We start from the raw sequence: 14,133 nt of genomic DNA, 5'->3' as shown, positions 1-14,133 counted from the left end.
TAAAAAGCCTCTGGGCCCCATGCTGATCTTTTATAGCTTCTGTCTATAGAGCAGCAATCTCACGCTGCTCTGTTGTGGAACGATGTTTGAGGGTGTGAGCACACAGACTCAGAAGCACTAGCAATAATGCAGTGAAACAAAACACTGCAAATATTTGCAGCATATTTGAGTCATTTCACAAATGTGATTATGCTATTAAAGCCCATGGCTGAAACATTCAGAGAAAAGGGTTGGGCTTCAGATAAAAGTATCTGCTGTTGCTCTTTAAAATGATTAAATGGACAAGCGTGAAAAGTGCCAGTGCTTTCTCTTTCTAAACAAACAATGCAGGGCTTTGAATTCAGCTCCCTGCAGATGTTTGCATCTTCTTCTTCACTGCTGTATTGGTTTGTTTACAGACTGGCATGTCAACACTTTCCACCCCAAGTATTTCTTTCACAACAAAGAAAAGGCACCCTTGTTTTTAGCACGAGTACTAGTTAATTTATGAGAATATGAATTTCATTGTAAGGGTTCGGGGAATTTTTTCGCCAAGCCACAGAGGAACACGTGATCCTTCAACAGGAAGATGGACACTACCAAAATTGGTATAAACAATTTAATAAGCTGCAAGCGCGTGGAGACCAAGTCTGTGGGATAGGCCAACCCTGCTGTATATATAATACCATTTTTGTGCTCTTTCTTTGTTATTTACTGCAGGATTATTGGTCCAAATTGCAACATATGTGATGGATTTCTTTCAACTTGATCACATTGTTGTCCTGGTTCCCTGCTGGTCTCACTGGCTGCTGTATGGGAGGCTAAACAGAGAGATGTGACTCCTGAAAGTGGGGGAGGAGTGAGGGAGGAAGAGACCGTGTGTGTGGACACCCAACCTGGATGGGGGATGGGTGGATGGGATAATGGAGAGAGTGTTGGGGTCACTGCACATGCTCCCCTCAGCGAACATATGAGCGCAGCATAATGAGTGTCTGTGTTGTTTTTGTGATGATCAGCGAGTGAAAAAGGGGATGATGGCCTTGGAGTGGCTGTAAATCACAAATCAGAGCAGAGGTGTGGACATTTAAGATGTTTTGGAAAGGAGCAGTAATAACTGTGCATTGGTATTTTGTTTTGTTGACAACATTTTTTCATTTTTTTCTGTACATACTCTAAATTCTCAAGTGCAAAGAACGCACTAATTTACATACAGCCTTGTGAAGTCGCCCCTCCTCCTGCTTTCTGTAATGGGCAATCTGTAATTCTCTTCGAGCACTGTAATTACTTGATTAAAAAATGACTGACGGTTTGTTTTCATGCCCTTCTCGATCATCAGTTCAGGATTTTATATGTGTGATGGGAGATGTTCCTATCTTATAGCACCAAATCACAACAACAGTCGCCTCAAGGCGCTTTATATTGTAAGATAAAGACCTCACAATAATGCAGCTTTTGTACTTGTGCCATACCTGCTGGTGTAACCATGCCGGTCTGACTGACTACTAGTAGAAGCACAGCTTTGTTCCAATTGAAGTATGTCAGCAAATAATGGATGCATTTGGATGCACACAGCTAACAAACAACCTAACAGTCTTCTACTTAACATCTGTAAGTTAACACTGCATATGTGTTGTTAAAGTTTAGCGGTTCTCCAAACCTTTCTGACACGCCACACTTCAAAAGCCAAAGAAAAATCACATCCCACACTTTTTTAATCAACCAATAATAATAAAACAGGAGCCAACCTGAGTTTGTGTTAAGTAACAGTCAGCAGAATGGTATCAGAAAATTCTTATCTGTTTAGTTTTACCAAGAAAATTCAACTCATTCAACTTACTTTTGCTTCGTGCTTTCCCCCTCCTTCTCCACCTGCAGTGGTTTGTCCCCCACCAGTATGAAGATCACTGGCATGTAGAAAAGCTATCCTCAAGTAAAGCTTTATATGAGGCTATAAACAGGTAGGGGCTTCTGTCTTCTCTGTCTCCTGCTGTAGACAGAACCCAGGTGCCTTATCTAATCTATGTGTTCAACATGGCAATGTAATACATACACATGCATGCTGGTGCTGAATCTGCAGGGCCTGAGTTCATGTGGGTTTTCTACTAGACCATCACATCAACACCCTGATATCTCCCCCAGGGTCAGCAACAACACACCTCCACACACAAAGGCACACATGCACACACCATACCAAATGTGGGTTTACTGAGAGAATGAGCTTGGCAGTGAAGCGCACGATCAGTCTGAGTCAATCCTAAACAATGATATGAGTTAGAAGCAGAGTAAAGGGCAAATAAATGAAAGCTCAAGTCAGCCAACAAGATTTATTCGTGTCAAATTTGGTACATGTGTCTTCAGAATTCACTTACAGGAAAAGGTCACAACACTTTTTGCTTAATTTTGCAAAGGTGTAATTCCAAACAAATTTCATGTAAGTAATGAAAACAATGTTGAATCTCTGCAAATATGTTAATGTAGACAGTTTTCTAACTTGAGGCTTCAGCCATTTGACTTAAATAAATAAACCTTTTAGGGCATATAAACTTTTTCTGACTTGTTTCATCTTATATTTATGAGACATAAGAGGTTATGAGATCATTTCTGCAGAAATAATTCCTTCTGGCTTGCACAGCTTTCCAGTTGAAGGAAAAAAGTCTTGTTATTATTATTTATTTATTTTTTACAAATAATAATGCTATAAGAGATAATCAGAGCTTCTAGCTTCACATCCTCACACCTGCCCATGTATCTGAGCATGTGGGGGGAAGTGAGGTATCACCTTAACTCTTAAACATAAACCAGAGCCTCCTGGAATGTAGCGCAGTGAGAGGGATCGGATCTTATCAGTTTCGGGTTTTTTTTCTTAGTGATATGTTATTCCTCTTTGTTATACGTGTATTTGCATCGGCGTAACATCACTTGAAGATTTAGTTTTTCTTGCATGTGCATCACTGGTGATGTGAAACATCATTTCACATGTTTGCGCTCTGTGGCTGTTTTAGTTTCTGGTTGTTAAGGTGAGGGGAATCACTCCTGAGGCATGCACAGCTGCACCTCACCAGAAGTACTTGTCAGGAAAGAGACGACAGGAGCAGAAAATAGAAAGTTAAGCTGTCTGGCAGTCTGGGATGTGTCAGCGGTAGTTTATGTGAGTAGACTGTAGTAAAATACAAATTGTGAGATACTTGTACATAAGTATTGCCATTTGAGTCTACTTAGTTCTTATACATCACATTTAAAGGGGAAACCACTTTACTCCAACACAAGAAGGTGACAGTTCAGAGTAGGATTAGTAAAGTAGGTTACCTAACTGCCACAATGACAACTACACAGGCTAATGCATTATTAAATATATCAGTTTGAGTAGAGTGTGTCTGGTTAATTATTGCTTTTGCTACTTTAATTTAATTTTACAGCGTTTTATATTTTAAGATCAACATTTTGAACATTTTGGATCTTATGTGTGCTTTGCTCAGCCAGAATACTACTATTATTGCATTGTGTTACTTAATTAATAATGTTACTTAATTTCTAACACTACATATTATATTACTTTTGCATTACCTAACACGGCCTATTCATATAATTACTTTTATCTTTTAAAAGATAAAGTTAAGGCTGCAGTTTCACACACTTGCACAAATTCCTGTCCTAATGAGCACCTATGCAACAGCTGCTTTTTAGTGTTTGAGTATGAACTCAAAGCCAACAGCAAAGCTGGAAACCATCCCAAAGTGCGTTTCACAGCATTTGCCATTAATTTTACTGCAAAAACAGAGGCTATGTTTGAACCTGACTCACTGCCTTTGTTACCCGATGAAGATCAGGGTCTGGCTGCTGGACTCGGGTCAGCATACACTCAGCTTCAACATCACTCTGGGATCTTCCTCACTAGCTTCATGTTAGCGTGCTCTCTTTATGGATGCTTGCCAAAAAAAACAACCAACCAACAAATAAACAAACAAACAAAAAACCCAGTGTCCTGTTAACAGTGTATAGTTGTTTCTGCCCTGGATGCTGTTTGCACATTACCTATGCGAACTTGCTCTTTTCTTCAATAAAAAAATAAAAGTTTTGTCTGTTGTGGAGAATGCAGACCATGAAAGCTCTGCAGAAGACTCGTTTGTAATTTGATCATATCTCATTTCCTTTTAGGTGAAATGATATTTAAATAATATAGCATTTTATGTTATCCAGCAGTTGATTTAGTTTAATTGCTAGTGTGTGCCTGCTAGTACAGCTTTTTTGTGACAGGAACACCCTGTCTGAGTATGGAGCCAAAGTCACAACTGGCACATGCAACAACTTGTTATTAGCCCGCAGTTAGTATGTCAATGTGCTATTATTAGTTAATTAGTCATGCACTGTATAAATACCTGCAGGTATTAATGTTTGCAAGGTACATTATCTAAATTCTGTTGATAGCGTACATGTTTACATGTTACAGTTACAAAATAACCCTTAGCTTTTTTGCTGTTAGCAATTTAGTGACGTGAATGCATCCTCAGCTCCTCTGGGATCACAAATAATAATTCAGCAGAGCAGAATTTAAATCTGGATTAACTGTCAGAAGGCCATGCTGCTTGTAGCTTCTTCTTGATTGTCTTCTATGGACAGACGGTTTGTGTCCACAGAAGACAATCAAGGAAAAGCCAAGTGGTCATTCCTGTTATATTTCTTTGAAGTCCACCTGGAGAGGATGCGCAGGTGGTGCATTCTAATATAAAGTCTTGGATTAGCTGGTCCACATTGTCATAAAACACTGGCAAGCACATGGACATCTGCATAGACCTCCATACTCTCTGACTGATGACGAAATTCATGTAACTTGATCCTCATCAGACTCACTGACGCAAAAAGTATAATTAAGGCTTAAATCTTCATAAAACTTAGAGAGATGCATTTAAATACACTGTTGTGATATCAAAAAGACTAGATAAAGATCTTGATGACTAGATAGGCTTTGTGTTATTCCAGTAATGTAATAATGTCTTGCTCGTGTGCCTGACGCCACATCCAGCTTTACGCGTGCTACAGATAAAGCTGGATAAGGTTGGAAATGATGCACCTTTGATCCAATTACTTTACCAGGAGCAGAGTGGATGCAGTGCAGTAAAATGTATGCAGTGTACGCTATCGAGCATATTTTGATCTGAACTATCCAGTAAAGAGGAGTTGCTCTGCACCTAGCATTGTTGTTATAGCTGCCTCGTTGTAAACACTGAGACACCAGGTTAGAGTTACTCTTGGCTGATCCATGCTAAGCTTCTAGCTTGTTAAACTCTATTTAAAGTCTTCCCTCACACAGTGATAGCTCTAATTTAAGTGTGCACATAACAGTAGATAGTTAGGGAGTAGATAGGAGGAGAGCTGTTGGCTGGAGCATTTTGCACAGGGTGTATTTGCACAGCTGAGCGTAGCACTGACATAGCTAACATCACTGTCATAATTAGACCTGTAGGCACAGTTCGGTGGCAGTGCAGGGTAGACCTCGGTATCTGTTTTTCAGGCTTCCTGTTCTGCTCTTTATTTTTTGCTTTGTCTTCTGTGTTTCCCCATGTCTCGCTTCCATGCATATGCCATGACTGACAGTGTTGGGTGGAATGTGAACATTCGGTTTTTAAATAGCATCCTGGCCTGAATCAGCCACTCCTAATAAGGCAGAGGGCCGTGACACTGGCCCTAAAATATCAGCAACCACCTCACTGAGAATAAAACTTTTCTGGGCCTTGTTATTTAGGGACAACTGATAATAGCTGTTGGATATGAGTGCAAACAAGGTACACTAGATATAGATTTCCCAGAGCTGTCATAAATATATTTCAGGCAACATAACATACTCTACTGAATGTAGCCTCGTGTTCAGGGTGTCTCTTGAACTGCACGTAATTGTACTTTACAGTAATGGCAACTTAAGGTGAAGAACAGCTTTGAGGAAACCTTAATTTGTATTATGCACTATCAACGTTTGACACCAGGTTTTACAATTAACTTTCCTTTCATTTTCCTTTATTTAGGATACTGGTGGGAGCTCCAAGGGCGGCAGGGCAGGGTAAGTTGACGGGCAGTCGACCAGGAGCCCTGTTCAGGTGTCCGATCACACCAGAGGAGTACGACTGTGAGAGGGTTGACATCGATGGAGACGGTGGGTTTCAAGTGCAGCTGAAACAACTTGTCGGTTAATTTGTCAATTCATCAACCAAACTATGACGTGACTTTTATTCTTGGTGTTTCACTTTGTTCTCTGTACTGTGAAATTAAACACTTCAACCAAAGACAAAACTTTAAACACATCAACTTGGGCTTTAAGAAATCTAAATAACACCTGGACCTCCGTCGGTCAAAGAGAATTATCTTTATTATAAACTACATTATCCCAGGCAGAATATTAATGACATCATGGAAATATATACTGTTACTGTATCATATTTATAAAGATACCTGCTTCATTTTTGTGAAGTGAGAAGTGAAATAACACTTCTAATAGCTGAAGTGAATAAATAACAAAGTTCTGTTTGCTTGTAACCAGAAAACAATACAATATAGAAGCCGTCATGACTGACAGTTCACTCTGTGTTCTCTTTCAGTGAGGTGGGACAGAGAGAGCAAGCACAACCAGTGGCTGGGAGTTACAGTCAAGAGTCAGGGCATTGGAGGGAAGGTTGTGGTGAGTACCAAATGCCCAAATTGGGTAAATTCACGTTGTGCTGATGATCAAGAGATATAAGAGCAGACATTGTGCATTTCCAGCTTTGGTTCATCTGCCAAGTTGTTGTTTATAATGATGAAGACTTTAAGACTAATTTGGTCATTACACTGTTGCATAGTATCATATTCTTTAAAAAAAAAAATCAAAGGCTAACTGATATCCAGGAAACCCTAATGCGTTTTTCCCCCTTCACCAGACCTGCGCTCATCTATACGAACTGAGGCAACGTGTAAACCAGTCGTCAGAGACTCGGGATCCCATTGGCCGTTGCTATGTCCTGAGTGAGGACCTGACTAATCGAGATGACCTGGACGGAGGAGAATGGAAGTTTTGTGAGGGTCGGCCACAGGGACACGAGCAGTTCGGTTTCTGTCAGCAGGGCCTGTCTGTCAGTTTCACCCCAGACAAAAACTTCATTCTGTTCGGTGCTCCAGGAACATACAACTGGAAAGGTAATGTGACCGACTGATAGAAGCCTTTATTTAGAGTTTCATGTTTTACTAATCGGAAGACCAGAGGAAAACCTGTGTAGTGTGATTTGGGATTGAATGTACTGCTCACAAAAATGCATGCAAGGGGTGACGAAGGGCTGGAAATCATCTTTCAGATGGATCCCTTCTTGACATGCCCCGTTTCATTCATAAAGATGAATGCTAAGCAGAAGGAACTGGCAGTGGGTTTTTTTGTCTTTAGTATCTACTGATTCCTTCTCTTATGCCTTTCTGAGTGTTGTTCTATTACAGTGCAAAGACGATTTACCACGAATGTAAAAGAAATATGAGAAGAAACTCCTGTTGCAGCTAATGCATGCTAGAGAAGAAAAGCAATGCAATGAAACTGTCTAATTAAATAAGTACTACTAACAGGACAATCCAATTAATTTATAGGCCAGTCTATTGATTGAACACTGAAAATATGCAGCACAGCTTAATCCATTTAATATAAATGGTCTAAGATATATTGGATGCAAACATCAGTTTCTGGATGATTCATATTTTAATAAAAGGCTGCTTTATGGAACAAAAGCTGAATTTACACAACGCCTGTTCTAAAATGTCTAAATTCTGTCACATGCTGGATTTGGGAAGCAACACGTGAGCATGCGTATCTATGACCTTGTCCCTGTTGTTTAAGATAATGTGCAAATCTGTGTTTGTCACCGTGCTGTGCCCTCACCTATTTCCTTTCCAGGCGAGATGCGTGTTCAGCTCCTAAACCAGACTCTGCTTGACCTCGGTATCTATGACGACGGACCTTACGAGGTGGCAGATGAAAAACAACTTAATGCCCAGCTCATCCCTGTGCCCTACCACAGTTACTTGGGTAGGATTTGCCCTCCCTGCTCACTGCTGCCTGCGCACAGGAGAGATAGAGAGGGCCGGGGGAGGATGACACCAGGACTTAGACTGTACCCCAACACGGCTGACTTAACCACAGGAATTAGCAACAGTAGCAACAAAACTGCCTCTGATTGGTTGAAGAAAATCTTGTAGTGTTCCTACTATTCCTGGACATGACTTTTAGCTCAGCAATTTATGACTCATGAAGCCCTGAACAGGACTCCACCTCATTTTTCCAGCCTTTGTTTGACTGTGGGTGGACATGTAGCCTGACAGGATCAGTCCTCATGTTGCTACTATTTGCTCACTTTCTTGGGAAAACAAGGGAAAATACTTGATGTCATCCTCATTCCAGCTACCGCCCATTATCTGAAAATGCCAGTGGTGTACAGTCTGAGCCTGACGTGTCATCTCTCCACCAGGTACCCAGTGGTTTTGCAGGACAAACCACTGTAGCACCACACAGAAAGCAATCAATCACAACCTCTCACCTGCACCTCCCTCTCCCCTTTTCTTCCTCTTTCCACCCCCCACCACCATTTCACCATTCCATCACACCCTCCCCACGCTCCTCTTTCTGCTTCTTTCTGTTTTCTCCTCCTGTTTTGGGCCATAGGGCTCTTGTTCATGGCTAGCCCCGTTGAAGATGCGCTGCTGTACAAAACTCTGGAACCATCAAGGCGGCCCACATCGTTTGAGGATGTAGCTCATAATAGCTACCTAGGTTTGTAGGCTTGAGGTGCTGTCGTTTGGACCGGACTGGGCTTGTAGTGGACATAGTATCTTGTTTTTCTCCGTCTTTGTCTTAATCCTTTCTGATCAGTTACACAGTCTGTCTGTCTATATAGATTTTAGTGTGTAATCTATGTTAAAAAGAGACAGCCATCCAAAGTTATACCTCCTTTTTTATTTCATTTTTTAAATTTAAGGTAATTTAATTTATATTTTTGGCACAGTTATATAGTTGCAGAAGAGATGGCCTTCTCTTTGGGTAGCAGGAGGTGTTTGTCTGTTGTTTGTCGATCTCTTTTGTTAGTTTGCATGTGTCTGTCCGGATGAAGCTTTCCAGGGTATCTTGGTGGTGGTTTCACTTTAAGTAGTTGCAGATATACTAAACCGAATTGTTTTAAATGGTTTAACTAATATACAAGACGAGTCCACAGCTGTGCGAGGATATACCGAGGCACATCATCAGCATGCTAACATATTTACAATCAGTGCTAAATGTTTTAACACGTTAATACGCTAACTTTTGCTAACAAGCATTGAACCCAACTGCAATTGAGGTGGATGAGAATATTATATATATTTGTTATGTGTGGTATTTTTTCATTACTGACTATTGAAATCTGGATGATGGCCTGAGGGCTGAGTTTTTGGCATCAATATGAATGGCTAGCAATTAAGTTTCATTAAGCTCTATTTAAAAGCAAAAATACCAGTGTAACAGTGGTGAAAGAGGAAAAGTAACTCTGGTTATCACAAATGTCTGTACAGCATTTCAAATATAATGGTAAGAGGCCTGTACTACGAAGACTTCTGCTTACCCCGGATGCTTCGGGGTTGTTGTTTGTACAACAAAAGTGGTTCACTTCTCACTGGGGTATATCAAAATGGTAATTCAGGCTGTGAAGCAGTTCCAGATTAGAGATCAACAGGTGCAAAATCACTGCCTATTGACCTGCCAGGTTACCAAGAAGGTTACCAGTTCTTGAAGATCCCTTAATCCTCTGTTTCTAAAGTTTTTTAATAGGTTCTAATGTCTTTGATGAGTATCAGTAAAAAATATTGATTCTTCGAAGTAACTTTAAACTCTTTTCCTGTTGGCTGCAAACACTTTTACAACACGTTTATTATTTTATAAACATTAACTTATGAACCTAAAATAGGACACCTGTTTTTACTTTTGGGCTTAATTTGCACGTAGCCAAAGGGTTGAATACCACTGGGGCAGCAGCTGAGAGATTAAAAGCTAAAACTGTCCTTTACATATTAATTTAATGAGATTCTTGATTGTAATCTATCAGATTCTTAATGAGAGTGTTGTGAAGTGATAAGTCTGTCGAGTTCCACCGTCAGCTTTTTTGCCAGCTTTTCTTCCAGGCTTCAAGTAGGCTAAACTTTATTAATATAGTCACTCCTTTCTCGTCTTACTGACCAATGCGCTTAAAGCCCATACTTAAGTAAAACTGTATCACTCTACAGTGCTCTTCCTCTCACACATACTCTTACTGCTTTATCTGCAGCAGCTTTGTTGCCTTAAATCTGTATTACATGTTTGAACTTCATATTTTCTCCAAAGTACAGCTTCATTTCTCTTTGAAGAAAATCGAACGGGTCTACTGTGAATACGTTTATCCATAATTATGATCAGTCAGATGCCGCTAACACCACCCTTTTCATGTGAATGTGCAGGCAAAATCCTGGTTTAGTTTATCAAGTTGATACCTAGCTTCATGTGACTGCTTATCCTGATTGGATGAGTGAATGCCCTGGGTATGATGAACTCACTTTGTAGTACAGGCCTAAGGTCAAATGAATCAATAGTGGTGCACTGTCACACTGATATTTTCATTCAAACAATAGATACATTTTATCAAGATAATGATGTGATGCTTTGTGATGAATTTCTCAGTATTTAGTGTCAGTTGTTAGTGATCCACAGTCTGCTGAGCAGGAGCTATTCATTGTTATTTTGGGTTTCCGGTCATTATTTTTCCTCTAAGTGTGTGGATCTGCTATAAATCTCTTTATTCACATTCCTCCAATCCTGCTTACCCTCCTACTCACCGTATTGAGCCGTCTCCTTGACAACACTAATTCCCACATGACCTTTTTGCCTTCATTTATAACCCACGTGCTTCCATTGATCCTAACCAGATGATACGACACACCTATGCATGCTTACTAAAATGACAGAGACTGTTGTAGGAATTTGCAGCTTTTGTTGGATCTGAAATATCACTGTATTGTGTCCAATAGGAACAGTAAAAGTATTCATTTAAAGAAGTGACGGCCTGCTGAATGAAAAGAAAGCTTTGTTTTTATCTCCATCAAGGCCAAATCCAACATTACACATAGAATCTCTTCATTACAAGCTAAAGGGACTAATGCTGAGGCTGCAACCGAAGAGTAGTCATAATTAGAAAAGTCAGCGTCGAAACAACGAGTACATAGAAGCATCAACATTTACAAGTATCATCTTTGGCTCTTTATCAGGTAAATTCAGTTTTAGTCTAAAGAAGCTTTTAGTCAAGAAATAAACTCTACTTAAAATGTATAGCCATGGCAAAAAGAGTTATGATAAATAAAATATAGCAAATACATCTTAAGATGAACATCACACATGACATAATACACCATGTGATTTATTTAACAAAAATTATGCCAAATGCAGAAGTGGTATGTGTAAAAAATACTTACACTCATATTGCATCATACAGCAGTTAGTTATTGCAACTCAAAGGAGGTGTGAGTGCCTTTATTTTATAGATAAAACAAAATAACATCCTTTATTGTCAGCTACTGTCTCTCTGGTCCAAAGGAGGAAAAATATAAACGTAAATGAAATAAAATGTGGATAACAAATTATATATAGTAAGAGTAGGACACTAAGGAGTACATCATTGGAGACTAATCAGTAGATACAGTGGGGCAAAAAAGTATTTAGTCAGCCACCGATTGTGCAAGTTCCCCCACCTAAAATGATGACAGAGGTCAGTAATTTGCACCAGAGGTACACTTCAACTGTGAGAGACAGAATGTGAAAAAAAAATCCATGAATCCACATGGTAGGATTTGTAAAGAATTTATTCGTAAATCAGGGTGGAAAATAAGTATTTGGTCAATAACAAAAATACAACTCAATACTTTGTAACATAACCTTTGTTGGCAATAACAGAGGTCAAACGTTTACTATAGGTCTTTACCAGGTTTGCACACACAGTAGCTGGTATTTTGGCCCATTCCTCCATGCAGATCTTCTCGAGAGCAGTGATGTTTTGGGGCTGTCGCCGAGCAACACGGACTTTCAACTCCCACCACAGATTTTCTATGGGGTTGAGGTCTGGAGACTGGCTAGGCCACTCCAGGACTTTCAAATGCTTCTTACGGAGCCACTCCTTTGTTGCCCGGGCGGTGTGTTTTGGATCATTGTCATGTTGGAAGACCCAGCCTCGTTTCATCTTCAAAGATCTCACTGATGGAAGGAGGTTTTGGCTCAAAATCTCACGATACATGGCCCCATTCATTCTGTCCTTAACACGGATCAGTCGTCCTGTCCCCTTGGCAGAAAAACAGCCCCATAGCATGATGTTTCCACCCCCATGCTTCACAGTAGGTATGGTGTTCTTGGGATGCAACTCAGTATTCTTCTTCCTCCAAACACGACGAGTTGAGTTTATACCAAAAAGTTCTACTTTGGTTTCATCTGACCACATGACATTCTCCCAATCCTCTGCTGTATCATCCATGTGCTCTCTGGCAAACTTCAGACGGGCCTGGACATGCACTGGCTTCAGCAGCGGAACACGTCTGGCACTGCGGGATTTGATTCCCTGCCGTTGTAGTGTGTTACTGATGGTGACCTTTGTTACTTTGGTCCCAGCTCTCTGCAGGTCATTCACCAGGTCCCCCCGTGTGGTTCTGGGATCTTTGCTCACCGTTCTCATGATCATTTTGACCCCACGGGATGAGATCTTGCGTGGAGCCCCAGATCGAGGGAGATTATCAGTGGTCTTGTATGTCTTCCATTTTCTGATGATTGCTCCCACAGTTGATTTTTTCACACCAAGCTGCTTGCCTATTGTAGATTCACTCTTCCCAGTCTGGTGCAGGTCTACAATACTTTTCCTGGTGTCCTTCGAAAGCTCTTTGGTCTTGGCCATGGCGGAGTTTGGAGTCTGACTGTTTGAGGCTGTGGGCAGGTGTCTTTTATACAGATGATGAGTTCAAACAGGTGCCATTCATACAGGTAACGAGTGGGGGACAGAGAAGCTTCTTACAGAAGACGTTACAGGTCTGTGTGAGCCAGAGATTTTCCTTGTTTGAGGTGACCAAATACTTATTTTCCACCCTGATTTACGAATAAATTCTTTACAAATCCTACCATGTGGATTCATGGATTTTTTTTTCACATTCTGTCTCTCACAGTTGAAGTGTACCTCTGGTGCAAATTACTGACCTCTGTCATCATTTTAAGTGGGGGAACTTGCACAATCGGTGGCTGACTAAATACTTTTTTGCCCCACTGTACAACCTTGAGTATTTGCTGACTAAACCAATGGCTAGGACATATTTAGCAGGTAGGTAAGAGAATATTTAAAATAAAGAAATAAAAAAATAAATATCGGAAATTCCATTGTGCTCTCCAAATTGTCTCTTTTTTCTGTCTAACAGTCTAACTCAAATAAAAACTAAGCAATTTATTAAGATTAACATTGCAAAAACTTTTTTCCTTATCCTTTCATTCCTTAATTAGCTTTATAGTTTCTACCATGTTGCAAGCTTGTGAGCTAAAAGCCTGCGAGGAAAAAGTTGCAGCTTGTTCCCACATCTGCTGGTTTTATAGAAGCTGCAGTGCTGCATTCCCCACCTGCCACCCTGGAGCTGCTCACTGTTTGTCTCTGTCTTGTCTCCCTCTGCATGTTTACTCAGGACTAACAAATGTCCTTCATGTCCCGATGGAGACAGATTGTCCTCACTTTTTGCACCAGCTGCCTGCTTTTTAGTCTAGCATAGCGAGTGCATGTAGAAAATGCCTGCGTTCAGGAAAAATGTTTCATATGTTTTGTGTCATTTTTCACAGCTTGATCAGAAATATTCCGCACATGATGCAAACATCCTTCCTCCTCTATATACACGCTGAATTGCTTTACCTGATTTACATGCATGCGCATCCTCAAATTCCTCCACACACATGCAGATTATCTTTTCACAAAGCACACTCACAGAGAAGAGGAGATGCTTCAGGCGATAAATCTGCTTAACGTCCACCCACCATGTTTACACTCCGCCTTCACCAGAGGCAACCAGTGCAGAGCTTTGGTATCATGAATCTCAGGAGACATTAGGCCAACGTCAATACATCTCATGTTACTATCACAA

At 40.5% G+C, this 14,133-nt stretch overlaps 1 protein-coding gene across 5 annotated transcripts in view; it reads left to right on the top strand.

Annotated features, from left to right (window-relative positions):
- Window positions 1-14,133, top strand: part of LOC147331533 (integrin alpha-7-like) — a 38,783-nt gene that overhangs the window by 10,003 nt on the left and 14,647 nt on the right. For 3 of the 5 annotated variants that reach the window (XR_015129196.1, XM_086293949.1, XM_086293948.1), the window contains exons 2-5: window positions 5,997-6,124; window positions 6,567-6,646; window positions 6,885-7,140; window positions 7,880-8,011. Coding sequence is in view for 4 of the 5 variants with exons in the window: in XM_086293949.1 (XP_086150075.1) it covers window positions 5,997-6,124; window positions 6,567-6,646; window positions 6,885-7,140; window positions 7,880-8,011 (596 nt within the window). In the remaining variant the exon portion in view is untranslated. Of the gene's footprint in view, window positions 1-5,996; window positions 6,125-6,566; window positions 6,647-6,884; window positions 7,141-7,879; window positions 8,012-8,644; window positions 8,753-14,133 lie in introns of all 5 variants that reach the window. The other 2 variants (XM_086293951.1, XM_086293950.1) reach the window with 1 other exon arrangement.

This window comes from Aulonocara sp. 'chitande type north' Nkhata Bay, linkage group LG5 (genome assembly GCF_057382095.1).
Source record: "Aulonocara sp. 'chitande type north' Nkhata Bay isolate Kocher_YH1m ecotype deep benthic linkage group LG5, A_spYH_male_GT1.1, whole genome shotgun sequence".
Lineage (NCBI taxonomy): Eukaryota > Metazoa > Chordata > Actinopteri > Cichliformes > Cichlidae > Aulonocara > Aulonocara sp. 'chitande type north' Nkhata Bay.
The sequence above is the reverse complement of the archived record's forward strand: the minus strand, read 5'-3'. Positions and strand labels throughout refer to the sequence as shown.